The sequence below is a fragment of the Crotalus tigris genome, unplaced genomic scaffold (genome assembly GCF_016545835.1).
Source record: "Crotalus tigris isolate CLP2741 ecotype Arizona unplaced genomic scaffold, ASM1654583v1 scf7180000018436.2726382, whole genome shotgun sequence".
Taxonomy (NCBI): domain Eukaryota; kingdom Metazoa; phylum Chordata; class Lepidosauria; order Squamata; family Viperidae; genus Crotalus; species Crotalus tigris.
Genome location: NW_024097002.1, coordinates 2,010,792 through 2,037,978, shown reverse-complemented (window position 1 = coordinate 2,037,978; position 27,187 = coordinate 2,010,792). Strand labels below are relative to the sequence as shown.

At 37.7% G+C, this 27,187-nt stretch overlaps 1 protein-coding gene across 1 annotated transcript in view; it reads left to right on the top strand.

The window, feature by feature from the left end:
* Positions 1-26,692, top strand: part of SPON1 (spondin 1) — a 330,987-nt gene extending 304,295 nt beyond the window's left edge. The window contains exons 8-16 of the mRNA XM_039352543.1: positions 4,093-4,294; positions 11,957-12,097; positions 13,239-13,317; positions 15,801-15,983; positions 16,082-16,252; positions 16,362-16,529; positions 19,396-19,560; positions 22,382-22,645; positions 23,331-26,692. Coding sequence (XP_039208477.1) covers positions 4,093-4,294; positions 11,957-12,097; positions 13,239-13,317; positions 15,801-15,983; positions 16,082-16,252; positions 16,362-16,529; positions 19,396-19,560; positions 22,382-22,645; positions 23,331-23,494 — 1,537 coding nt within the window. The 3' untranslated portion in view covers positions 23,495-26,692. The remainder of the gene's footprint in view (positions 1-4,092; positions 4,295-11,956; positions 12,098-13,238; positions 13,318-15,800; positions 15,984-16,081; positions 16,253-16,361; positions 16,530-19,395; positions 19,561-22,381; positions 22,646-23,330) is intronic.
* The last annotated feature ends 495 nt before the right edge of the window (positions 26,693-27,187 follow it).

Genomic DNA, 27,187 nt, shown 5'->3' with positions numbered 1-27,187 from the left:
CACATGGAATTCAAAGTAGGCCTTTTCAACTGGAGCAATTCTTATTCCTTCCTTCCTACTGTATTAGACCTTGGTTCTTAGCATTTGCTGGTGTCAGTTTCTCCTGTAAATTTATCTTCATTTTTTTGAGCACCTTCTAAGTTATGATAAAAGGGGTTGAACTTTATTTTTTGACATTTTAAACCTGCAATGGGCAGAGCAATAACATAAAAAATAGAATTAGATGTAAAAAAGATGTTGAGACTCTAGAAAGAGTACAGAGAAGAGCAACAAAGATGATTAGGGGACTGGAGGCCAAAGCATATAAGGAAAGGCTGCTGGAATTGGGTATGTCTAGTTTAACAAAGAGAAGGACAAGGGGGGACATGATAGCAGTATTCCAATATCTCAGGGGTTGCCATAAAGAAGAGGGAATCAAGCTGTTTTCCAAAGCATCTGAAGGCAGGGTGGAAACTAATCAAGGAGAGAAGCAACCTAGAACTAAGGAGAAACTTCCTGACAGTGAGAACAATTAATCAGTGGAACAGCCTGCCTCCAGAAGCAGTAAATGCTCCAACACTGGAAGTTTTTAAGAAGAGACTGGACAGCCATTTGTCTGAAATGGTGTAGGGTTTCCTACCTGAGCAGGGGGTTGGACTAGATGACCTCCAAGGTCCCTTCCAACTTTACTACTATTACTTATAATCAAGTCACTAGTGGAGCTGCAAATCAGTGAAAATGTGCACCATTGCTGTTTGTTATTGTTATTGCTGTTAATTCTTGAATTTGGCAGTACAGAATTGAGGGGTTCTAAAAGCCACAAAAAAGACATAGGCTATAAGTGACCATTCTAATTTAAACTATATATAGAGAAGGATTGACAAAGTTGATTGTACTCTGAAGCAAAACCATTAACAGTTGTACTCTCTTCAACATTGCACCTGAAAAATTGTCCATTAGTTTCAGAAACATATTGCAGAAATATTGCAGATATTGTGGTGGTGTGATGACTCCATAGCAAACATGATTGATTTCAGTTGGCATTTGCTCATTTGCAGCCTTCCTAAAATTGATCTCTGCCTTCGAAACCCTCAGCCTGCTAAATGTTGAAAGCTTTAGCATTTAGTTCGCTTGGTGCTCTTCAATCTGTCAAGATATTCTTCGTGGAGCAAGATGTTTGTTCAAGGAAAGCACAGAAATGAACACTAATGGCTTGAGATATTAGAATTAGACTGCTGCACCACTACAAAGCAAAGAGCAATCTTATCACAGGGAGGCAGGTGACATATGAGATGACAGAAGAAGTCTTTCCATCGGCAGCATTTATGATGCCCTATCTATCTTGCAAGCCTGGATTCACAGTGTTAACAAATTCTCACCTAGGAAGTCTCAGATGAAAACAAAAGACAAAATTGATATTGGTAGGCCTAACAAAGACAGAATGCGAGTTCCAGGATTTTTATTTCTTTCTAGTATTTCTGTTCAGGTATTTGACCAACCCACACAAGCAGGGAAAAAGAACTATGCTTATTTGATATAAGTATTTTATCATATATCACCCTGAGAATGACCAGCTATAGGATGGCTTATCAGTGTTATTTATAAATCTATAAAACCGCAAGCTAGCCAATGCAGCATTACAGCTGGACGAACTAGTTTTCAGATTTTGCTGCATTTAATTGTAAGCCATCAGATACAGAATAATAATAGGATTTACTATCTGGATCTTCGTATACCGAGTTATTTGATATACATTTGTACCCACATTCATTTACCTTCGCTCTTCAGAAAAGTTCATATCATTCTATCCTCTTTTTCTCTTTTTTGTTGCTCTCCAGAAAGGGGGCTGTAAGAAGATTAGGAAGGATATATTAAAGATGAAGTCAGCTTGTATACAAAAGAAGGCATGGAAACAATCCGAAAAAGAAATCTCTTGTGAAGCAAACTCCTGCACAGAATCATTATGGATGGCCCCAGCTCTATTTTAGTTGTGGGAAAGTATTATCTCCCTTAGGGATAATATTACGGTTATCTTGAGATGGGGGACAAAATGGAGAAGGCATCTAAAATGACTTTAACTTCATTAACTAGGGTAGAACACTGAAAGGTTTGTCTAGGCTTTAAAAGAAGAATAGTTTATTTCAATAAAAGCTGAAAAAGGAGGACACATCTCTCCAGAAATCTTATCAGGGTGTCTTCCCCAGATCAAGAATTGCAATGGCAAAATAAAGAGGATTTGACATGGTTTTTTTCTGATCCAAGTGCACTCTTCTGTTTCTCACATTAAGAAACACACCTGCACTGTTTGTAAAGAATGTGAGAGTAACTGTTCTGCTCCCTGCAGTTCCTTTCCATTCTGAGAATGACCTACAAGGCCCATACAATGATATAGGGAGCTTGATGGGCAATTTTCATTTCTCAGGGTGGAGAACTTACGGAAAATAACAAACTTTCCAGGGCTTCTGATGCTGCAACTTCTGGTAAATAATGAGAAATTTTCCAGGCTGTAGTTTCAAACTGATGCCTGCCGTGTCTGCTTACAGCAGTGTTTCCCAAACTTGACAATTTTAAGGCATGTGGACTTCAACTCCCAGAATTCCACAGCCAGCAATGGAATTCTGGGAGTTGAAGTCCACATGCCTTAAAATTGTCAAGTTTGGGAAACACTGCTGTAAGCAGACACGGCAGGCATCAGTTTGAAACTACAGCCTGGAAAATTTCTCATTATTTACCAGAAGTTGCAGCATCAGAAGCCCTGGAAAGTTTGTTATTTTCCGTAAGTTCTCCACCCTGAGAAATGAAAATTGCCCATCAAGCTCCCTATATCATATAATGGTAAAGCTGCAACAGTTTGTAAAGCTCTGGTCATTCTTAAACCCTATCTTTTTGGCCTTCATTTTTGTTGTCAGATTGGAACAACCCATCTGGGCTTCCTGGAAAGTAGAACAGATGCCAGATGTCACTGACATGGTTGCCAAGAATAGGATGCTTCGGTAGCATCAAGCTCTGTGTGTGCATAATTTAGCACAGGCAGCAAATTTCTAATGCGCTAGTTTTGTTCACAGCACGGATGCCTCATCCTCAGATAAATGGTCTGTCAATCACTGAAGACCTTTGTAGATTTATTGAAAGAACATCATTGGTTTCATATGGCAACATATCCTCCATTAAAGAGATCTTTGGCAAGATCCCAAAAATCAGGGCTTACTGCTTATCACCGTGAATTTATTTTGGCAGAAATTTGCACAATGCTTGGCTGCATTTTTTGCCTTTCGCTATAAATCTCACACATGCTTGAGCATTAAAATCCAACTAACAGTTGTTTTGACTATTCTGCCAGCTTCACTGTTTTAAGATGAAGCCCAGATAAGTTCATCCAGATGCTATGCCTTAAGAATGCTTCAACAGCATTGCCTGAATTTTAAAACAGTGTTTTGCCGTAAGCATTAGATAATAATTTCTTATAGTTCATCTGCAAGTAAAGTCAGAATAAAATTGTGAAAGAAATCCAGCAAAGGAGTAAAAGTCATTTCATTAAACATAAATGCTTCACATTCTAGTCATTTTTTTTAACCAAAAGTTATTTATGGAAGAATGAAAGGGAACATGCTCTCCATTTCTAAGCTCCCTTCAAGATCTGCAAGAATACTCGTCCCACACTATGATTTGTGTCATCAGGAGCCTTACACCAATAGGCACAAGAAATATGCGTGAAGTATCGTAACCACATAGTTGTAACTCATATGTTAAGCCATATATAATTATTACTTCTCTTCTAAAGCTGCCTGTCAAAATGGAAAGGTAGGGATATGAGAGTATATCCCAGACACCTTTCCCTGACTCTTGTTAAGGCCTGAACAAAGTCATCAATGTAAAAAATATAGTGCTCTATAAAACATTTTCTTACATTAAATCTGTTTTATAAAGCCAAGTTCCTAAATGCATTCTATAGGAACCACTATGTTAATTGAGGTTTGATTCTCTCACAGCAGTGCTTCAGTAGTTTACAGCTGCGTCTGAGTTTTCCTATCCTCATTTTATTCTGTAGGCACGCTTGTGATTTCTCAAATTGCAATCTTTACTTTAGTCTTTTTTTTTTGTCTTTACTTTTAGGAGAGCAGCTCCCTCTGCTGAATTTTCTGTGGACAGAACACGCCACCTTATGTCTTTCCTTACCATGCTAGGCCCCAGCCCTGACTGGAATGTAGGGCTTTCTGCTGAAGATCTGTGCACTAAGGACTGTGGATGGGTACAGAAGGTGATTCAGGATCTGATCCCATGGGATGCTGGCACTGACAGTGGAGTCACCTATGAGGTATCAGGAATACTTACCTCTTCCTAAAGTCTGTGCTGCTTTTATGACTGAATCATAAAAAAACTCATGGAAGATGTTCTCTAGGAAACATACTTGAAGGGTGAATCATATATCCCTAATAAACAGCTAAAATGTCATGTCTTCTGTTCCTAAGCATTTAGTTAGAAGTGGAGGGAATCAACATAATTTTGAGAGCTGATACACTGAACATTGCAGACTGAGTTTTGTTTATTGATCTTATGCTACTTACTCATTGATTTTATTGGCAAGGTTGAAAAATGTCTTTTTATCTGTAGCTTTGATGCATAAAATTAAAGGAATATAATAGTTTTATGCATGCAGTTATGACCAACTTTTTGCCTAGAAGGATCTGTAAGGCAAATTAGCAGGATTTTCCTGAAGCAGTTTCAGGGACACTAAACCAATCAAATTAATACTACTGGAATGATACTTCAAGAAAGATAACCTAGGTGCTAGGTTTTTTTTAAAAAAATGGCATAAATTATAGGTTAAGACCTATTCAACTTCTTGCTGACATTAGATATTATCATGAGAGATTAATGATGTTATAAGTATAAGCTTTTGCAATGATATTAACTGAAAACTGTTATTAAAGCTGCCTTGAATTTCATCTAAGGTTAAAAATATGCATTCATCCCACTTAGTGAGGGCTGCAAATTCAGTAGGAGGAATGGGAATACAACTGTCCTTTTCTTTCCTGCCCACTCTTCCCCTTCAGTTTTAGACTTTTCCATTTTGAATGTTCATTTGAGTCTAAACTTCAGTAAAGCTAATAGACTAAATCAGGACTGCTTAAAGGATATAATAGTATATCCCAAATGCTTACCAAGGCTAAAACCTTGACACAAATTTAGTGATGTTGTCTTAGGATAACATCTATTATTTGCAACTTTTTTCCACTTGTCTCTACTGTTATTCTGCCTCTCCTCTTGTTGCCTTTGAACCTCTCTCTATATATTTTGGGCTTTGTATCATGAACATGGAATAGGAGTGTTTGCCCGTGCATGCATCAAGAAGCTATCTCTAAATAATGGCCCTCTGGTCCTTCTTTGAAGACCTCCAGGGGAAGCGATCCCACTACAGTTCTACAGACTTTCCCACTACTTAGCAGTTCTTCACCTTGAAGAAATTCCTCTTAATATTCAGTCAGAATCTTCTTTCTTTTAATTCGATTCTTGTCCTACTCTTACTTTCAACAGAAACATGTCAGCCTTGTTAGTATATACAGTTATCATATCTCTGTCTTCTCTTTTAACCATTCCACATAGAGCTTAGCCTCCAAACTGTATAACATTCTGGTGCCTTTCCTCTGAACCCTGTCAAGCTTTTTCTTTTCCGATTTATTAAATAGTTCCCAGAATTAGATATCATATAGGACCCAAAATCATTCTGCTGACCTTCATTAAGAGCTTTCTTTGGATATCAGCATGTGTATATATTTCTTATTAGCTTTATGTATGACCCTGACCTTTCTTGAAGAGACTTTTTTATTTAAGTTTGACTACTAGTATTTTCATCGTTCCATCAAGGAAACAGGTTGATGTTTGCAACAGGTGTAAGGGATATCCCAAAGATGCTTTTCCATGAGGCAACTGGACGTTCTTGTTTTCCTTTGAAGATGTTTCACTTCTCATCCAAGAACCAGTTGCCAAGCATCTGAATTTTGACCACAATGATCATAGGTTTTTTTTTTAACTTTGAACGGTCACTAAATGAACTGTTGTAAATTGAGGACTACCTTTATTTGGTCCATCTCCTTGGTCCAACTTCACACTGCAGTGAATTCTGAAAAGTCAATAAATTCTGCTGACTGTAGATCAATAGACAATAACTACTTCTAACATCCAGAATGCCTTGCTGTCACTGTGTATGCTTAAGGAACAAGATGTAATATATCTAGGAATAGAAATACAAAATTCTTTTTTATATAGAAAGTAAAAACGCACATGTTGGGAGAATTGAATGTGTATTTCAGATATAAATCTATTTGTTGAACTATAAAATGACTTGATTTTATTGATAAACTCATGACTTATATACAGTACAGAATAATTGGTTAATAAAGGTATGTTTGGTGAATGAGATTGAAAATGTAGCTTATTCAAGCAATACAATATGTGTATTGAATTTGTTTGAAAGTATTGCAAATGGAGTTACACTTTGCTGAACTGAACTCTCAAGACTGTACTTTCTCCTTTGGGGTTGTTTAGGAGAATTTCAGAAAACAAAAAGTTATCTGTATTATAGAAAAACAAATCAAGCTAGGATATCTGGACTTCATCCTCTATTGCATTATCCAGACAGAGGAAACAGTGGGTTTTTTTGGGGGGGGGACAAAAGGAGGAAGGGAAGGAGATCGCTGACATAATGCCATGCAATGATTCTAGGCAGCTCACAACAATCTATTAAAAAAAAACATAGTTAAAAACAAAAAATACTCTTCTCTCCAGACATCAGATATTTCAGATCTGAATGGGAAATTTTATATATGTAACATTTGTAGTGTCCCACTCATGATAAAATAATTACTTCCCTCTTTATCTTTCTTAACTAGCCAAATTAGGAACTATTTTCATCTGCTAGAGCGCAGAAGAATATGTTCAAACAAATACGTTTCTAATGTTCGGTTGGCAAAAGCAAGCGATTTTGAAGGCCATCTGATGAGCATAGACTGAAAATACTTTCTCCCCATTTACGAACATTCATGCTGAGATAACCAGTGCCATATGCCATTTTCTACTCAGAGTTTCTTTGGAACAATGCAGAGATTTCCCTGGTTCACAACAGGAAAGTTGATATCTTACTCTTCTGTCATTGTATTGCTCTGTGTGACCTTATCAAACTTCCTGACTACCATCATTTTCTGCTATTTAGCAAAATTATTGTTTTCAAGTGCTTTATTGCCTTTCTCCTGGATATTATTTGAAGGATTTTTCCCACTCTCATCATTTCATTTTTTTTTAATCTCAGGGTTTACTATGTAATATTAAGTCATGTCTTACTTTAGGTCAACAGTTCCCAATTTAAGGTGCTATAATGTATTACTTACTTCCTCTCTCAGTCAGTAATAAATCTCAGTAGAAATTGAGATTAAGACTGCTTGTTAACTACAATAACATTTGTTGTTAAGCTTTGAAAGTGGTCAAAAATAATAAGGATGAATAAATTCAAAAATTCACTTAAAAATTAATAAACGGAAGCATTTTCCTGTCTTTCCTTTCCATACCGTGTCGTACACTATACAAGCGTGGTGGCATTTGAAGCTTTCTGAACAGAGGAAAAGTATTTTCTTGCATTGACAACTTCCACTAAAAGGAAGATACTATGACTGAGTTTCCTGGCCTGATCCTTTGGGATAAGTTTCTTTGCAGCAGGGCACCCATTGAACTAAAAATTTACTGATTATATTTCTTAGTTTCTTTCAATTATGATTGATTAGCATTTAGCAGTCCCCTGTGAACTAACAGAATTGAACTGCCTTAAATAGGCTTATAATTAAATAAGCATTTGCAATAACGCACTTTTTTAAATAATTGAAGAAATAAATAAAAATGCTACCAATCACTGAAGAACATGAAACATTCAACTAGGTCAGGCCCAAAAGTAAGAATAACACATGATAATTATTCCAAGATGAGTTCTTTATTGTTTCATACTTATAGACAAAGTCTTGTCAGACTGAAGACTCTAATGTCCTCATCTACAATATATTTTGTGAACTATTAGGGAGGGACTGTCTTCACTCTCTGTTTCTCATACATAATATCTGGGCTGAATTGCCTCTTATTCCTCTGGAATGCACCCCCTCCCTCCTGGGAACCTGCCTCATCACTGCATCACAGATATGCAGCTGAAATTAAATTCTGATAATACAGGATCCAGTGACAGTCACTCTCCAAAGCCAAATGATCTGGACTTGAAAGTGAAGTTCCTACACTTCAACAAACCAACACACTAGTCATTCATTTAGCCATAGGGACAAATTGCAAGTGACACTTCCACCGCATCTGTTTGCTGCCTTAATGGCATTAGTGAGGGGGGAAATAGCTAATGTAAGATATACTGAAGAAACACTTTTTTTATAAGACTGCTTAACAGTTGAAAAATGAAACAGAATGGGCAAGGGATAAGGTACGGTGGATAATGTATTTGACTGGCACCAGAGTGAGCCAATTTCCATTCCATCTATAGTCACAGCAACTCACTTAGTGACTTTCAGCCCAATTTACCATACAGGGTTATTGTATGGGTAGAGACGCTTCGAAAAAGATGGTCTCTCAGGTAACCCAGTCCTAAGCCATGTTTAAAGGCCATGTTTAACCAGCACCTTAAATTGCACTCAGAAACACACCCGCAGACAGTGCAGCCCACAGAGTAGTGGTATTACATGTGGCATATAGCCAGCACCATTTATTACTTGTACAAGCACATTTTGTACCAGTTGAATTTTCCACATTTTCTTCAAGGACAGCCCCATGCAGTGTGCATTACGGTAATTTAAGTGGGAGGTTAATGTCCATGTTCATGGAACTTCATCTCCATCTTATCTATTTTGATCTCTCCCACCCATCCCCAAATACTGTTGTGCCTATATAAACAATAAAATCTATAAACTAGTCCTACCAATTAAGACTGAGAAGACTTTTGGGCAAGATAGCTTTGATGAAAAAAAGCTAGTAAATGGTGCCTAGAAATAATAAGTAGATACCTGTACCTCCTGTTTAGTTAAGATTAAACTACGCTGAGCCATTAAAATGCATCTGAAAAATCTGCATTTTTACAGGACTGAAAGTGCTTTGTCTTTAGTAGCACCTTGAAAATATGTATCATTCATAGCATCTTCCTTGTTCTTCATCGCCACAAAGGAAAATAAAAATCCCAAGAGAAGGTAGAAGCTGAAGTTGGCTTAGCAAATGAAAGCCACTGCCATTCCATTTGAACTTTACTTCTTTATTTTCAAACTGAAAGATAGAATAAGCAAAATTGGTAATAAATATACACAGCATGAGAACTTTTTTTGGTCTTTCAATCATTCAACTTGAAATTATTCAGTAAATTTGAAATTGCTTATGAATACCTGCACACAAAAATCATAGAAGCTATGATTTCAGTACATCTTTTCTGATATTTAGTTTTTGTATCAATATTTATTTTCCTGTGTGAGTATCAAAACAGTTAATGAGAAAAGAATAGAGGAAATGAATATTTGGATACCCCTGTATGATTTTCTCCTTGCTATATAGATAGGGAATTAAAAAAAATTGCCCAAAATTGGAGAAAAAGACGCAATTGATTTAGGGAATGTGGTTGTTTTTGTCTTAATTTTCTGTGATTCTAAAGTAAGACCTATTAAGCTAATTCCAGGAGCTTCTATTATATGAAGAGTCTTTTTTCTTATTGATCAGACATAAGTGCTATTGAATTATTTTTATTGGAGCCTTTGTTTGCTAGTTGGTTGGTTAGTTTTCTGTAATACGATGTCTTTGTGTTTTATTGCCTCCTGGATGGCGTTAGCAGAGTTGAAAACAAAATGAATATATTTCATTTATTCACAGGCTAACTATGTCTTTTCATCTTATGTAAGTAATTGGTATCTGGAGAAGAATACTCATGTCTAATGAATGTGTCATCCTGTGCAATGGGCACTAGACATGAAAACATTTCCTTTTTATTTATATTATTTTATTATAAGTGACACATTTAAATATAGATGTTTTGTTTTAACTTATTAGGTGTATGATAATATAACAGCATAGGAATGTTGCATGAATTTTTATTTACCCTTAAGTTAAAAGTAAAGTCTCCCTTGGGTTAAGTTCATCTTTTAATGACTTCATAGACACATCCATGGAATTTTATAGGTAATAATAGTACAGAAGTTTGCCATTACCTTTTTCTAGGATTTCTTGGGAATTTCTCATCCAAGCTTAACAAGATTAGTCATGCAATTCTATTTACCCCTAGATTAAAAGGGGTAAATAGATTAAAAACTATCTTCTGAAAAAACATCTTCAGTTTTGAGGTAGATTTCTTTTTTAGCTTGGATATTTGCCAAAGCAGGAATACAGACAGCTGTGATGGGATATGTATATGGTTCAGGGGGGGGGGGTCTGATTTTAAAAGATAGGGACATAGAGCTGTCCTTTTTATAAATCCTCTTATTCAGTTAAAGACAGCATGAAGCAATTTCAGCCAAGCTTTATCAGCAGTTTTACTTCTCTGGCTTTGGGCCTCTCTAAATGTGTCACCCATCAAAATTGGTAAATCCACACCATTACTATCATCAGCACCCTGTCTCTTAGAGTATTGTTTCAAGAATGTTTTTTTTTTCTCTTCAAAGTCTAGCTTTCTGATTCAGTCAGTCTATGCCTATAAATATATGCATCTTATGGACCTATAGTAAGTTCAACATATCTGTTCACTGAACATATGCAAACAGCAAACACTGGGGTAGTAGTTAAGGCATCAGGCTAGAAACCAGGAGACTGTGATCTTTAGTCCCTGCTCAGGTACTAAGCCAGTTGGGTGACCTCAGGCCAATCACTTTCTCTCAGCCCTAAGAAGGAGGCAATGGCAAATCACTTCTGAAAAATCTTGCCAAGAAAACTGCAGGAACTTGTCCAAGCAATTTCTGAGAATCAGACACAATTGAATAGAAAAAAATAAAAATTATATATACACTGATCTCTGTGAAAAAAAAAAAAAAACCCTTATACACTGGCCAGCATTTCTACATTAATCCGATTGGCAGGCTCATTGTTTGCTGACTTTTTTGGATCTTTGTTCTCAATAACTTTGATCTTATTAACTTCTGTTATTTTCAAGGTCATTGATAGCTTTCTGCAATGAATAGAAAGATCCTACGACACATTTCAGCACAGTTCTTCAGGTAGGGCCCCACTTGTCCACAAAATAATCCAAATCAAATTTACCAATCCATATTGGATTTTACTGGAATCAGGTTCAGAGCCAGTTGCTGTGTATTTCAGCCATCTTAGCTGCCAGTCATTACCTCTCTTTACAGGTTTTTCCTTCCCAAAATCTTCTCTGATGATATTTAACTTCATTGCTAACCCCAGCTGAGTTCCAAGGAAAACTTTGTTATGAGATTCTAAGCTCTGTTTGTTGGCAGTGACTAGAAACTGCCTCGTCTGCATGGATACATGGATATGCCTTGCCAGTGAGATGCAGTGGTTGAGAGAGACTCATCACGGCAGCCATTCTTCTGAGCTGAAAAATTTCTCACAAACTCTGACTGTAGAAATTAAATCATAGGATTGACTCATCAAAAATAAGAGAGGATGAAAATCTAGCTTCTCTTTTCTCAGCCTATTCTTTATAGCATGTTAATATCAATGTGTTAATCAATGTAATTCCATTAATTATGATAGCGTAATATATATTAGATTACATTGAAATCATTGAGCATTAAGTTAGTCATGCATATTTAAGTTATCCCATTTTTTCCATTTGCCAACTTCTCTCTCTCCCTCTCCCTCTCTTTCTGTGTGAGGGTGGGGAGGTGTGTAAACTCTGGGTCCAAACAACGTTCATGAAAGTTTACCTGCAAATTTTTTGTATACTATATTTTTCATTGTTGTGTTTCTTCTATGTCTGCCTATGCTTCTTTTTTGACTGCAGTCCTCCAACAAGCCAACAGTACCTCAGGAGAAGATAAGACCGCTCACAAGTCTAGACCACCCCCAAAGTCCTTTTTATGACCCTGAAGGAGGTTCCATTAAATCAGTAGCCAGAGTTGTCATTGAGAGGATTGCACGAAAGGTATTAGTATGAAAGTTCACTTAGCAACTGATATGGAATATTTGAGCATAGAGTGGGATGAAATAGCAAGAAACCTGAAATCTGGTAATAAAATGACAAATGTAGTTCAACTTGTTTTCATAATGGGAGTGGAGTTAACTGGCTGTGCATGCTGGGTCAGTAGAGATGTAAGGGACCTCATTCCTTAGAGCAGGTGTCTCCAATCTTGGCAACCATACTACTCGTGGACTTCAACTTCCAGAATTCCTCAGCCAGTTCTTCCTCAGTGCTGGCTGAGGAATTCGCTTCCTTTCCACTCAAACCCCAAGGAATGCAAAGAAGCACAAATCAAAAGTTTAAGGCCCTCAGAAGCACAAGAGGAGAGTTCCTCAGAGCTGCAGAAGTTGTTTCCAAAGTGGAATTTTACCAAGATAGCAAAGGTGAACTTCTGAAAAGCAAGACTAATCAAATTCATTTTATTTCATTTTAATTAAATTTAAGGATAAGTGAAATTAAATTAAATTTAGTTCCTGCCTTGATTGTACTTCATCAAAAGCTAACTCCAGCTCTGAGGCTGGAAAAGATTCTGCAGCATAGCATTCAAAAAGGAAAGAAAAAAGCCCTGTAAAGCAAGATCAAGGCTCATTACTTAATAAGAACATTTTCTAGCAAGTTAATGGTATAATGATGCTATGTGTCACAGACAGATCTTACTTGCAGCAGAAATCTGGAGCATATTCCTTCATTAGTTATATGCAGAATTTTAGGGCTCCCTAGGCATGATAGAAAACAAGTGGGCCCCCTAGCCACTTCTCCTTAAACGTTACTTTCTAGCAACAACAAGCTTTTAGATGTGACATTATCTCTCCCCACCTCCCCAGTCCTCCCCCGGCACTTTTTTTTTCAACAAAATGCTGTTTGCATCTTAGCTTGTTTTGCAAGGGAATAAAACCTTCTCTTGCCAATTAGAAACGCAATACCCTCATAGGATTTTCTTTAGGATCTGCGTTTTCCATGGGCCTGATGACAGCTGCAGGCTTTATAAGCATGAATGCTTGTAGATGCCATTTGAATAACTTCTGGCAATTGATTTTCCAGGCCAGTGCCCAGCACTGCATTCTTTCCTCTGCCAATTCAGCCCTTTGCGAATGTTTCTTTGCAGGGGGAACAGTGCAATATCGTTCCTGATAGCATCGACGACATTGTTGCAGATCTTGCTGCAGAAACTCCAGAAGATGAAGGTACTCTTTAATTATGTCCTACCTTTATGAGTTTGTGTTTCACTTCACTCTCCAGTGCTGCTGCTGCTCTGTATTTCATGCTGTTTGCCACATTATTAGGACAGTATTAAAAATAGGAAGGGAAAAAAAATCACTTGCTTAGCCATTTATGGTTGGAGTCTGCATCATTACTTAATAAACACCCACAGTGATAGTGTCAGCAGGCAGAAAGTTTGGAAATGGCACCATGCTAATTTAGCAGAAGACGAATCTCACATACTTTATTATCTCGCACTGGGTTGATCTTCATCCCAGCTGTACTATTTTCCTTATCTAACTGCTCCTCTTTCTTACTTATTATTGGGCTTAGCCCAAGAACGACATTGAACAATCCAACCAAAGTTCAGTTCTTTATATGCTTACACACAATAGATAGAACGCAATGGTGACAAATGTCTGTAACTCGGATATAGGATGAGGGTGGAGGTGCATTCTCTGTGCTTGTTGGGTTGGTTTCCAAACATTTTGTTACCAGGTTAGGTAACATCTTCAGTGGAGTTTAGGGGATGTCAGTGTTGGTGTTCTTCTGCTTATAAGGGCTTCTTATGGTCAGTAGGTTTTGTGATGGGGAGGTCATGTCAGGTGAGGGTCACCCCCTCCCCAACCTCAGGTGAGGCAATCCCCCCAACCAGAACTTCATCTCCCAATGACCCTCATCTGATGTGATTCCCCATCATAAGGCCCATGTATGACCCTTATTTGATGTGACCCATACCTGACCCATCACAAGACCCATCACAAGACCTACTGACCACACAAGCTTAGAAAATGAACCTCCACCCTCAATAAATAGAATTTTGCCAAATTGAACCCTTATTGCTTTCAACCCAACATATATACCCTGGGAGATTCTAGCTATCCTAACCCTCTTCCTCTGTCTCCTACCCAGCTCCAAGCTGTGCTGCTTCTTGTTCCCACTCCTCCTTCTTGGAATATGCTCCCTTCTTTCTGGGAAACTGCTGCTTCACTGTAGTCCATCATCCCAGCTCTCCCTCTGTAGGCACCATCCCTCATATCTTTTTAGTTTTCCATTCCAATCTTTCTTTCAAACTTTAGTTTGTTAAAAAATATATTTATACATCTAGCAGTCAACTGGAGACTGCTCTAGGAAGGGCAAAAGTAAGGCTAGAGTAGAGTACCTCTTCTGCAGGCAGAAAGTCTCCGGTACAGTACCTAGTGTGTCCATTAAATTATATTGAGTAGAGAAGTAATCTTTAAAAAGCTAAGTTTAATTGTTTGGCAGGATTATTCTAATTGGGTTTAAACACGGTCAATACTTTTGAACTGAAAATGTTCATATGCATACAAAAGAGTGCAAGTAAAGATTTTAGGTAAGCAACATAGCATCATTAAGAAAAGAGTTGTGAAAAACAAAGTAAGCACAAGGCATGCAAGGTCAACAATAAGTCAAAACCTAATTTGTTGTCCAGCCTATTAAATGTGGACAGTAGATTTCATAGCTTAATTGTACAGTAATCAGATTTATGTATGTGTGTGTGTGTGTGTGTGTGATCACAGTGTACAATTAAACTATGAAATCTATTATGTCTCCGTATTGTACCGTAAATGCCAGCGTATAAGACGACTTCCGCGAGTGCTGAAATCGGCGCCAAAGACGGGGGTCGTCTTATACGCCGAGTCGTCTTATACACCGGAAATACGTTCTAGGAATGCAGCCCGGCTATACAGACGGGGGTCGTCTTATACACCGGGTCGCCTTGTACGCCGGCATTTACCGTATACATATACGTATATGTATACCTCTACTGTGTGGTGATCTTTACACCACACATATATCATTCACACATACATACATACATACATTTACAAACATGCATACATACATATACATGCATACATACATACATACATACATACATATATATATTATGCGGGAGAAAACCCGAACAACCAAAGACCTACATACAAACACCTGCGAAAACCTCAGAAAACATATATATATATATACATATACACATACACACACACACACACACACACACACACACACACACACACACACACATATATATATATATATATATACCTAATAATTATAAAAATACGAATCCCAGGCATATCTGTACAATAGTATCAAATCCTCGAACTCTGGGATGAATATAAAACAGCTGTTTATTGTTGAAACAACAAAAACAATAAAAACAACTATTTACAAATCTAAAATAACCTTAGCTTTCACTGGTCCACTGCCAGCGTCATCAGAGTGATGACACCAAACACTCACTCTGATAACACTGGCAGTGGACCAGCGAAAGCTAAGGTTATTTTAGGTTTGTAAATAGTTGTTTTTATTGTTTTTGTTGTTTCAACAATAAACAGCTGTTTTATATATATATATACACACACACACACACACACACACACACACACACACACACACACATATATATATATATATATATAATATTTGTCATTGTTTTCAGATGATACTCCTGAAACTTGCATCTATTCGAATTGGTCTCCCTGGTCAGCCTGTAGCTCTTCCACATGTGAAAAGGGCAAACGGATGAGGCAGAGAATGCTCAAAGCCCAGCTTGACCTCAGCGTGCCTTGTCCAGAAACTCAGGACTTCCAGCCTTGTATGGGTCCAGGCTGTAGTGATGAAGGTAGGTGAGAAGACTTTGGACATGAGAATCAACATTTTGTTGATCAAATGTAGGTGAGGTTTGGGAATAAATGGAAACTATCTATTGTTGCTTTTTAGATGGCTCTACATGCATGATGTCAGAGTGGATAACATGGTCCCCTTGTAGTGTATCTTGTGGCATGGGAATGCGATCGAGAGAGCGATATGTGAAGCAGTTCCCGGAGGATGGCTCCATGTGCAAAGTGCCTACAGAGGAAACTGAGAAATGCATTGTAAATGAAGAATGTTGTAAGTATTTGATGCATCCTGCCACACTTAATCAACCTAAAAGCAGAATGTGAATCCTGTGTTAAATAAGTGCCACTAGACTGATCTTTTGCTAATATATTATGGACAGCTCCTAGCAGTTGCCTGGTAACCGAATGGGGAGAATGGGATGAATGCAGTGCCAGCTGTGGGATGGGAATGAAGAAGAGACACAGAATGATCAAGATGACCCCGGCAGATGGATCCATGTGCAAAGCAGAAACCACAGAAGCTGAGAAATGCATGAATCCCGAATGCCGTAAGTAACTGGTCAATTTAGCAACCATGTTAACGTTCTTGTGCACACATCATGTGTTTATATAAAATGAACAATGCTATGTGCAAATGATACATGCAACAAGTAACACAGTTCATCATTTGTATACTTTCTAATAGGTTTCTTCACAATGTAGACTTCTAAAAATTTTCCATAACGAAGTAGCCATTTCAAACCAAAAGCATATAAAAGTGTACAATTGTATTGACCGCAAGATGCAAGGGAGCAATCAGCCTAAATAGTTGACGTCAGAATATTCTAGCAAATCATAAGCCCTGTAGCTTTTAAGACAACGAGAAGTGAGAAGTGCTTTCCTGTTTTTTTTTCAGTTTTATTTAAATATGCTACTTTTTGTACACATACACAACCCACATATATGTACATCCCTACACCACACATTATGCAGTCGCATATACACACTCCCGATTTGCTTTTCTTAGCAGAGTAAGATCATAACATAACATTTTCATACATACATGTTATTGTAAATATAACTTGTTGTTGAGGGGAAAAAATATAATGTCAGAGGCAAGTGCCAGTTCCCTCACCATCATTTTCTCTTCTTAAAAAAAAAAAAAAAGCATCAGGGCCATGAACTCCATCAAGATCATCATGCTGAAGGAGGGAGATTAATTTATGTATTCCAAGAAGTCCTTCAGTACAAACCTTTTTTCCAAAAGTGTGTATTTAGTCACAAAAAGGAAGAAAATGTTACCTGAAGGGACAATGAGTAAATTTTAGAAATAGCAATAGCATTTAGGCTTATATACCACCCCATTGTGCTTTACAGCACTCTCCAAGTGGTTTACAACATCAACATATTGCCCCCAACAATCTGGGTCCTCATTTTACCAGCCTCAGAAGGGCAGAAGACTGGAGCCCTATCAGGATCGAACTCCAGAGTGCCGGCAGAGTTTGCCTGCAAATACTGCATTCTAACTACTGCACCACCACAGTTCAATCCTGACTGGGCTCAAGATTGACTAATTAATTGCCTACAATCTAGGGGTCAAAGCTTATATACTCACTGCAAATTTGGTGGTGGAGGAAGATGCCATTGTGAAAGTAGGAATCTGTGCGTGAGGTGCAAATAATGAAAGCAAATGGCTGGAGTAGAGAACAAGCCACTGCCATCACGTGAAGGAGGAAGGCTGAAATTCCCTGCTTGCCTCTCATCATCCATAATGTATGCACTGGAGAGTTTCTTTTACCCATGAAGGCTTTTCATATGGATGAGGTTTCAGGAAAATGAGAATCCTTGGTGCAGCAGCTAGATAGAAAGGGTTCCCACTTATAGCCAATTACAATTGAATGAGAAAAATACTCCTTCATAATATGCAGATGGAAGAATTGGAGTGAGCATTCTAATTAACTGAATAAGAAGACACACATTCAGTGCAGTGAGACTTGCTACAGAATGAACATTTGCAGCACAAAGGCCCCCATTCACTGTTTTCTTGTTGAGAACTAAAGGAAAACTTCAGCTCAATCCTTCAAGGATCTGTTTCCTAGCTTCCATCATTATTTACAAGGAATAACCAGAACTGAAAAGATCTGTGACCAACTTACTGATAGGCGGCACATTTAATTGGAAACAAGAGCCATCAAATTCAATAGGACTTACTTACATAAGAAGCCTAGCTTTATGATTGTTATGCTCAGTTTTATGCAGTTTCTTTCTCTGGTTGAATGGGTAATATGTGCAAGAAAGTAATTTGTAAGAGACAGAATGGTCTCTGCATATATCCTGGTAGGACATCAATTAATTTTGGAAAGAGGGAGTCTTATTCTACAGGCAATTAATTTTGATCAATAGCCATTAATTCTACCCCCCATCCCACCCCCCCTGGGAGTATGCCTTTTAATATATGTGTATGCATATTTATACACGTTCATAAGTATGCATATTTGCTGGGGGGGGGAATAATCCCCAGGACGGGTTTCAGTGAGTGGTGACATTTCTATTAACAGAGAAGGAAGATTGTTACATGTGAGCAAATATTTTTATGTCTAATCTTTGTTGGATGACAAATATTACCACCACACTCCAATCAGCAATTAACAGTACCTACAGGAGCCATTGAAACCAGGGAAAAGGCTTTATTAATGTCAACCCTTTACCACTGATCCAACCCAGGAGAATACATCAGGAAATCTAATCAGAGATATCCAGCATTGTATGAGATAGAGTGATTTGCAAGAAGAATATCTTAGACCAGTCTCTTTTAGGAATAAATTATGAATATTGGAAATGAGAGGTGACAGTCTCAGATTGAAGAAATTCTTAAAGCACCCACTTTGTTGTTAAAGCAGATCTGCCAGCAATCTGCAGCAAAATATAGCCTGGAATCATTAGATCAGTGGTTCTCAACCTGCGGGTCGGGACCCCATTTGGGGTCGAACGACCATTTCACGGGGGTCGCCAAACAATGCAGTCCGCCATTTTTTCCCCTTTTCCTTAGCTGTGCTACTCCCTTTTATTCTATTGGCTTTCAAAAGCCAATAGGAATTGTCCAGGCTGTCTCTGCCCTGTTGAGCCCACCAAAAGTCCCATTCTGCCAATGGTGCTGCACCAGTTGAATAGTCCTCGACTTACAACTGGTTGAGTAGTCCTCGACTTACGACCGGTTGGGGGTCGCGGCATTAAAAAGGTTGAGAACCACTGCATTAGATGCTGGAAGACCAGTACACATTTCAATCCAGTTTCATTTCAGTCTTTATCAAGTAGCTATCCTTTCCCGTGATGAGTGGGTGGATGGATCAGTTGATCATCAGATTGATCACCACTTGTAGATTAGCTGTTGAAGTGGAATGATCTCATCCTCTTTCCCATCCCAACCTGCACTAGATACCATTCCCTGCCTGCTTTCTCCTTGGTCTGAATGGAGCGACTGCAGTGTCACTTGTGGAAAAGGGATGAGGACCAGGCAAAGGATGCTAAAATCTGCTGCGGAGCTTGGAGATTGCAATGAAGAACTAGAACAAGTAGAGAAATGCATGCTGCCAGAGTGTCGTAAGTATATGGTTGGTTTATTCCTTCTATTCCACACAACAGACAGGCAGAAATGTATTATGTACATTACTCTTCCTATATGATAGCCATGTATCGGCAAGCATGACACATTGTTTTGTTACTGTAAAGCAGGGCTTTTCAACCTTTTCACAGATTGTACCACTTTTAGGATACAGCAATATTCGAGTTCCAGTCGCCTAGCAAGGTGTCAAAAACTTGACCCCCCAAAAAAAGGAAAAAAGTGATAAAGTACAGGTAGTTTGCTTAGTGACTGTTACAACAACACTGAAAAAAATCACTTTTTTCACACTTATGACCATTGCAGCATTCCCCAGGGTCATGTGATTTACATTCGGATGCTTGGCAACTGATTCATATTTATGACGGTCGCAGTGTCCCAGGGTCATGTGATCCCCTTTTGCAACCTTCTGACAAGCAAAGTCAATGGGGAAACCAGATTCACTTAACAACCAGGTTACTAATTTAACAACTGGAATGATTCACTTAAGAAATGTGGCAAGAAAAGTTGTAAAATGGGACAAAACCCATTTAACAAATTTCTCACTTGGGCTCAATTGTGGCTGTAGGTTGAGGACTATCTGTACACGCACTTACCACACTTTTTTTTAATGTTTTTTATTTATAATACAATTAAAACAAAAATGGACAAGCATGACATTCCAGAGTAAGTATTCCTAATAGTTTGTTTCTCATGGTACAAAAACTTAATACATCATTCTTAACCTCATCCTTCTATGTAATACATAGAAGCCTCATCCTTCTATGTAATACAATTAAATATACAATTATATGTACAGTTATATATATATTTCAATCCTATCATTAACTTGAAATCCGAGCAGTTCTTCTTAATTCATACCAACGGTAAAATTTGTCCCAGATTTCGAAATATTCAAGTTCTGTCTTGTCCTTCATAATCATTGTAACCCTGTCCATCTCAGCACATGAAAGGATTTTATACAGGATCTCTTCTACCGTTGGAATTCCTTTATTCCTCCAATTTTGAGCAAAAACCAGTCTGGAAGCCGTTAGAACAGTGGTTCTCAACCTTTTTATATGGTGACCCCAGTCATAAGGACGCGCCGCGCATGCGCGGCGCTGCCCCCTGAGGGAAAAAAATGGCAGATTGCATTGTTTGGCGACCCCCGTAAAATGGTCGTTCGACCCCAAATGGGGTCACGACCCACAGGTTGAGAACCTCTGTGTTAGAATGTGTAACATTAAATAAAGTACGCCTTTGTCGTACTTTTGTGTGGTTATACCTAATAGGAAAAGTTCTGGTTTTGGCTCTATCGCTCACTCTAATATTTCTTCCAACCATTCTTTGATCCTATTCCAAAAATCACGAGCTCGCGTGCACTCCCACCACATATGATAGTATGTTCCAATTGTCAGATTACATTTCCAACATTTTGAGGAGACATTGAAACACATTTTAGCTAATCTTACGGGGACTTACCACACTTTTAATGGGAAACTTGTGCCTGTTTCTCTGAAATTAATCTTTGCACTGTTCTATCCCTTTCTCTCCCTCTGCTTGTCTCAAAGAAGCCTCTCCTCTTCTCTGTCTCTCTTTCTCCTTCCCTTCTCTTTCCCAGTTATCTTTTATATCTTTCCCTTTCCCTCCAAAACCTCCTCCTTTTATATCCTCTCCTCCCCACCCTCTTCCTCTTCTTCTGTTCGGTGCAACTCCACCTGACTCCTCTCTCCCAGGCTGTGCGCTTCTCCATCTCTCTTTCTCCATCTCTTCTCTTTCCCCGTCTTTTTTTCTCTCCCTTTCCCGCCAAAATTGCCTCCTTTTATATCCTTTCCTCTCTCCCCCCCTCCTTTTCTCTTCGGTGCAACTTCAGCTGATTCCTCTTCCCCTGGCTGCTACCAGAAGTACCAATCAGCTGGAGCCATGCGTTGATCAGCAACACCGCAGTTTCAGCTGACTCTCCCACAGGCCTGTGCAGCGCTGCCGCCCCTTTAGCTCATCCCCCCACTACACTTTCACACTTTTTTTACAGTGCTTTTCAACCCATCGTATGCGTACTACCTGCCAGGTACTGAAGTACCACCAGTGGTACACGTACCATGGATTGAAAAGCACTGCTGTAAAGCACCATTTGCACGCCAGAAACCAATTCCTAACATTTTCCCAGGTAGTACATATATAGAAAAAAATGGCCTCTTTTTCAAGAAAGTGTGCAAAAGGACCTAATCATTGCTAAAATGAGTCATGCCATATTAGCATAACTCTGTTATATATTATAAACATTTTTCCTTACCTTCAAATTAAGTTTCTATGGAAAAATTCAGGAACATGACAAAGTAGCATTTTAAAGTAGCAATGCAAAATGACTAAATTGGTGCCATTCCAGATTGAAAAAGTCTGATGAATAATTGAATGTTATTTCACACATATTTTCACAGTAATTTTTATAAAGAGCACCATCTGTCAATCATTGGAATCAAGGTTTGCCCCCACCCGACTCTAGTCTTTTTCCTCCAATCTCCTGCATTTTCCCCTCCATATCCTTTCTATAAATCTGCTCCAGAGTTAATTTCTGGTGGGTGATAATTTTTAATAGGATGGTGTGAATGTACTGCTGTCAGAGCTTAGTGAAAAGGTGGTCTTGCAAATGCATTTTCAGTGTAAGCTTGTTTAAAATTCATTCCGTGTTATCATCAGTCTAAATGTTCATTTTTTTCATAGTGAGATTAAAAAGAAGTAAATTATTGCTCTGCCAAACCAGATTGTTCTGCCTAAGTAAGTTAAGGCTAAGCGTCTTATTTTTTTTCATCCTCTCTTCTTTAGCAATTGACTGTGATCTGACAGAATGGTCTCAGTGGTCTGAATGCAATAAATCTTGTGGGAAAGGCCATATGATCAGGACAAGAATGATCAAAATGGAACCTCAGTTTGGAGGAGCTCCATGCCCAGAAACTGTACAGCGTAAAAAATGTCGAATAAGGAAATGCTTGAGAAACCCCAATATTGAGAAAAGGCGCTGGAAAGAATCTCGGGAGAAAAGGAGGAGTGAACAAGCGAAAGAAGATGTAGACGGCGGGCAATTCCCAGGTAAGTGTAGTGAACCTCACAGAGCAATCCTTAAATTAAGAAAGTGAGCTGTGCAACATAGAAGTACATTACTGATTTATATTCTTATTGGTACAGCTTCTTTCAATGATCCTTAATGTTTTTCATCGTGCTTGGGTTTAGATCACTGAACAACTATAGATAACCAAATCAAGGAAATCCTTCCTTCCTTCCTTCCTTCCTTCCTTCCTTCCTTCCTTCCTTCCTTCCTTCCTTCCTAGGGGTCAAGACTGACCCAAAGGTGGAAAGGAAAGGAAAGGAAAGGAAAGGAAAGGAAAGGAAAGGAAAGGAAAGGAAAGGAAAGGAAAGGAAAGGAAAGGAAAGGAAAGGAAAGGAAAGGAAAGGAAAGAAGGATATCCTTAGGTAGGCTGCTGTTAAGTTCCAAAATAATCCACTACATGACTCAGAATATTACTATATTAGATACTATAATCACAAACAGACCATATGAAAATGTTAGATGATTCAGACCAATTAGGACTTTTTCAGCAAATACAAACTTCATCCCCTGGAGTAATCTGTAGAATCTCATGGTTTATAGATCTTATCTTTCCATTTTTGAAATAGGAGTAGCAATAGAACCACCGCTTGTGAAGAGAAGAGTCATTTCAAAGGATTCAAGCACTAAACTGATTCTTGTGTTGGTTGTCTGTTATTTTTATTTTAGGTTGTAAAATGAAGCCATGGACTGCTTGGTCAGAATGCACCAAACTGTGTGGGGGTGGAATCCAGGAGAGGTTTATGACTGTCAAGAAGCGTTTCAAAAGCAGTCAGTTCACTAGCTGCAAAGACAAGAAGGAATTAAGAGCCTGCAATGTTCATCCTTGTTAGCAAACCGAAGTCTTTTGGATAATGCACTCCTAAGCTAAATGTAAAAAATCAACCTTGGTTTGATTTTTTTTTTTAAAAAAAGAGAAAATATATAAATTGTGTATATTAGTCTTCATTTTTGCAGTGGTGTTTGCTTAATTAGTCTTGCTGGTGCAAGAAATCTATTTTATAAATACTTCCTTACAAATATCTGCTGAGAGTAGCTCCTTAATGCTCCAGCTAGCCCTTAACGCATAAAACTAGTGAAGTCATTGTGAAATCTTATAACACTGAAATTATAGACATATCTGTGTGAACAAACTATAATCATAAAAATAGTCCCTGTAAATATGTGGGATGCATGCAAAAATGATACTGCAAACTTAAATATTTGAAAAACTGTTTTCAAAATATCAAAGCAGTGCCTCTGTGTTTATACAGCTGTGCCAAGGAATTACTTTAATAATACTACAGGTGCATATTGATCTTTAACCATCAGCAATGTAAAAATGGTATTTATAGCAATCCTTTGACAATATACCTTTTTTTCTTCATGCAATTGCTTGGACCCCTATTAAATAAATCACCTTATGATTGTTTCCATTAAGAAAGGAAAGCAAACATAAGCTGCCCAGACATGAAAAGTAAGGAGGAACACATTTTCCATCTGTAAACCATATGTCAATTAGCCAGTAAGCTGCATTTAAAAATATCTTCCACACTCTCTCACAAAATCATATGCTAGATGATAAGGTACAGTAAAATATTCTCCCTTAAGGATTCTCCTTGTGTGCAACATAGCTAGGCAAATATATTTCAGAAAGATGAAAGGAAATTGCAGACTTTTCAGAGTTAACCAGTATAAATAAACAATATAAATACTCACAAAAGAGGTGAATCAACCCAGCTCTAGAATAGCTGACGTTATTCTATCCACCAAGTCTAGAAAGAATTAAGGAGAGTTTTGTTTTGTTTGCTTCCGAATTTGCTTTTGCTTCTGTGTGGCACAACAACTTAATTTGGCTTCTGTTCTTTTTACATAAATGTCACTGCATCCATCATCTTTTTGCTTTATTCTTCTACTCATACAGTGTCAGTGGTCATAGTGAACAAAGCATGTGCAGAAAATAGCTGCTTTGCAGGAACACGGTGTTACTAATTTTCAAGCGTGCTCACAAAGAGCAAAGGAAAAAGCATAGCTATTTGAAAAATGTCATGAAGTTGAAAGATTAGATAAATGCCAGTACCACTGACAGGTTCCTTAGGGACATCTTGGGAATGAAGATGAAAGCTCCTATATTTGTATTATAAAATATTATTACAGGCATATAACTTGAACTTTTAGATTTCAGCTTCCATAATCCCTAGTGAACACAGATGGTTGAAAAGACCACCATCAAAAAAATCAGATTGTCTGTCTGCAATTTAACACATAACTACGTGAATGTCTTGCAAAAGAAAAACAAGATGACTTGAATTAATAAATGCCAAACGCCAGTACAAATTAGATCCAAAACCAGAGAATTTTAACTTAAAAGCATGAAGCGCGATTATGTTAGGCAGGAATTGGGTCAATTTATTTACAGAATTAAGTGGCTTGGCCTTTTTAGATAGCAGAAATTCTTGGCATCTTAGGGACATAAGGGTAGCCTTGGGGAAGGATTTTTATTTCCAAAGATTAGCAATGCTCTTTTCCCCCAAAGATTTATATGTACAGGTACATATACTTTCATTTACCACTTCCATTTTACCGCACAATTTTCCTTTTTATGAAGTTTCCAAAGTTTCTCCATCTAAAACTAGATAAGGCTATGGCTCAACTAGAAAATGCACCCTCATAAATTATATTACAATTATTGCACTTTTTCATTCTGAACAGTCAGTCATTTTTAGTGTAACTCACCCAAAAGCACTGGAGTCCAAGACACAGAATAAACACAGGAGTTCTATAGATCCAGCATATGGGTGAGTATAGAGCAGAAATATCTTGAAACAGCAAACACTTTTCCAAGTTGCTATCTGTGTTGGGATCCTCAGTCTTCAGCTATTAAAGGTTCTGTTGTTTTATGATGATAAATTAGTCATCCATACAATCAAAACATGCATGAAATGTGTACACTCCTGATGAATTTAACTGCAACAAACAGTTCCTTTTATGCTATGATGTCTTAAATACTGGTGACTCTCTTAGAAGAGTGTTGGCTCTAGTGAACTAAGTACAAACACTGCGCCTGATTTCAGAGGAATTCAAAATTGGTATTTCACTGGGGACAATATTTGACTGACAGAATGGTTACACAGTTGCCTTTAATTTCTTTAATGTCTAATAATATTATGAATGGCTGGCTAGCTTTTCAAAGGATTGCTATCAGAAAGCATGACAAAGCTTGCAGATGAATATAATTTCCATCTTATATCAGTAGTCGTCCCAGTTCATACTGAAAAAAAAGAATATTCTAATTTGTTTCAAAGGGGGTTGTGTCTTTAAGCTTGTGACTTTTCACAAAATAATACATTAAAAATATCAGAAGAAAATGAAGGAAAAAAACAGAATAAATCTAATCCAATTAAAGTTACTCCCTTATTTTAATTATGAACTTTAATTAAGATTACCTTGTACCACTGAATTTAAAAGAATTTAATTATATCTAATTTGAACTGTATTGAAGCTTTTAAGATTGCTTTCTTTGTTAAGAAACAAACCCAGTGTGATATAAAATGCATATTTCTGAATTGCTACAAATCTTATATAATGTTGGCTTCACGGCAACCAACAAAAAAGTATGGATGATTTTTTTTTTTACAATAATTCATGTCTCTTGCACACTTCAGAACCAAAACACAGGTATATAGTAGCTATAAGAATTTTATACACCTCACTGACCATTTATTAACATTGGTATATCTTCTTGTTCCTCTTTGTTGTTGTTTTTTTTAAAAAAAAAAATCTGTAGAAACTTTACAAGCAATGAACAGAAATGCTGGGGGGATTATATGTACAATAGGTTTTAATAAAAGCTACTTGGTTTTTTAAAAAAAAAAATCAGAAAAGACCCTCTTTGAAGTTTTCTTGTTATTTTGGGTTCGCAATAGGATTTTTGAGAAAACTGTTATGGATATATTTCCTACCAAAGTCTTGTGTAGATGTTTTGTATGTCGTTGTCTGGCTAACACATTATTATTTTGGAATAAAGACATCTTTACTATGAAAACAAAAAACACGCAATTACTTTAGTTTAATAGTACAGCATCAGATTAGAAGGGACTGCCAAAACTCGCTGAAAATGCAGGTCTTCAGGCCTCAGCCAACTCTTCCTGAAATATGTTAGCCCTGTGCAACTTTGACATATGAATCTTAAATAGGTGTGCCAGTGTGCCTCCTCACAGATAGTCCTTGAGTTGTGTCTGCTCATTCAGCAATTATTCAAAATTACAGTGGCGCTGAAAAAATATATGTATGACCCGTCCTCAGAGTTGCAGCCATCACAGCATCCCTGTGATTGCAAATGTACCTTCAGGTGCCCAGCTCTTGATTACAATGTTACAGTGATTGACATTTGCAACCTTCCCTGCCAGCTTCCAACAAGTAAAGGCCATGAAGCTGGCAGGGAAGGTTAGAAGTTGCCCCAAGTAAGTTGCACCTTCCACTTCTTCTCCCAAGGAGCCCACTACAATGCCTGAAACTAAGAGATCTCATACTCCTTAGCAACTTCC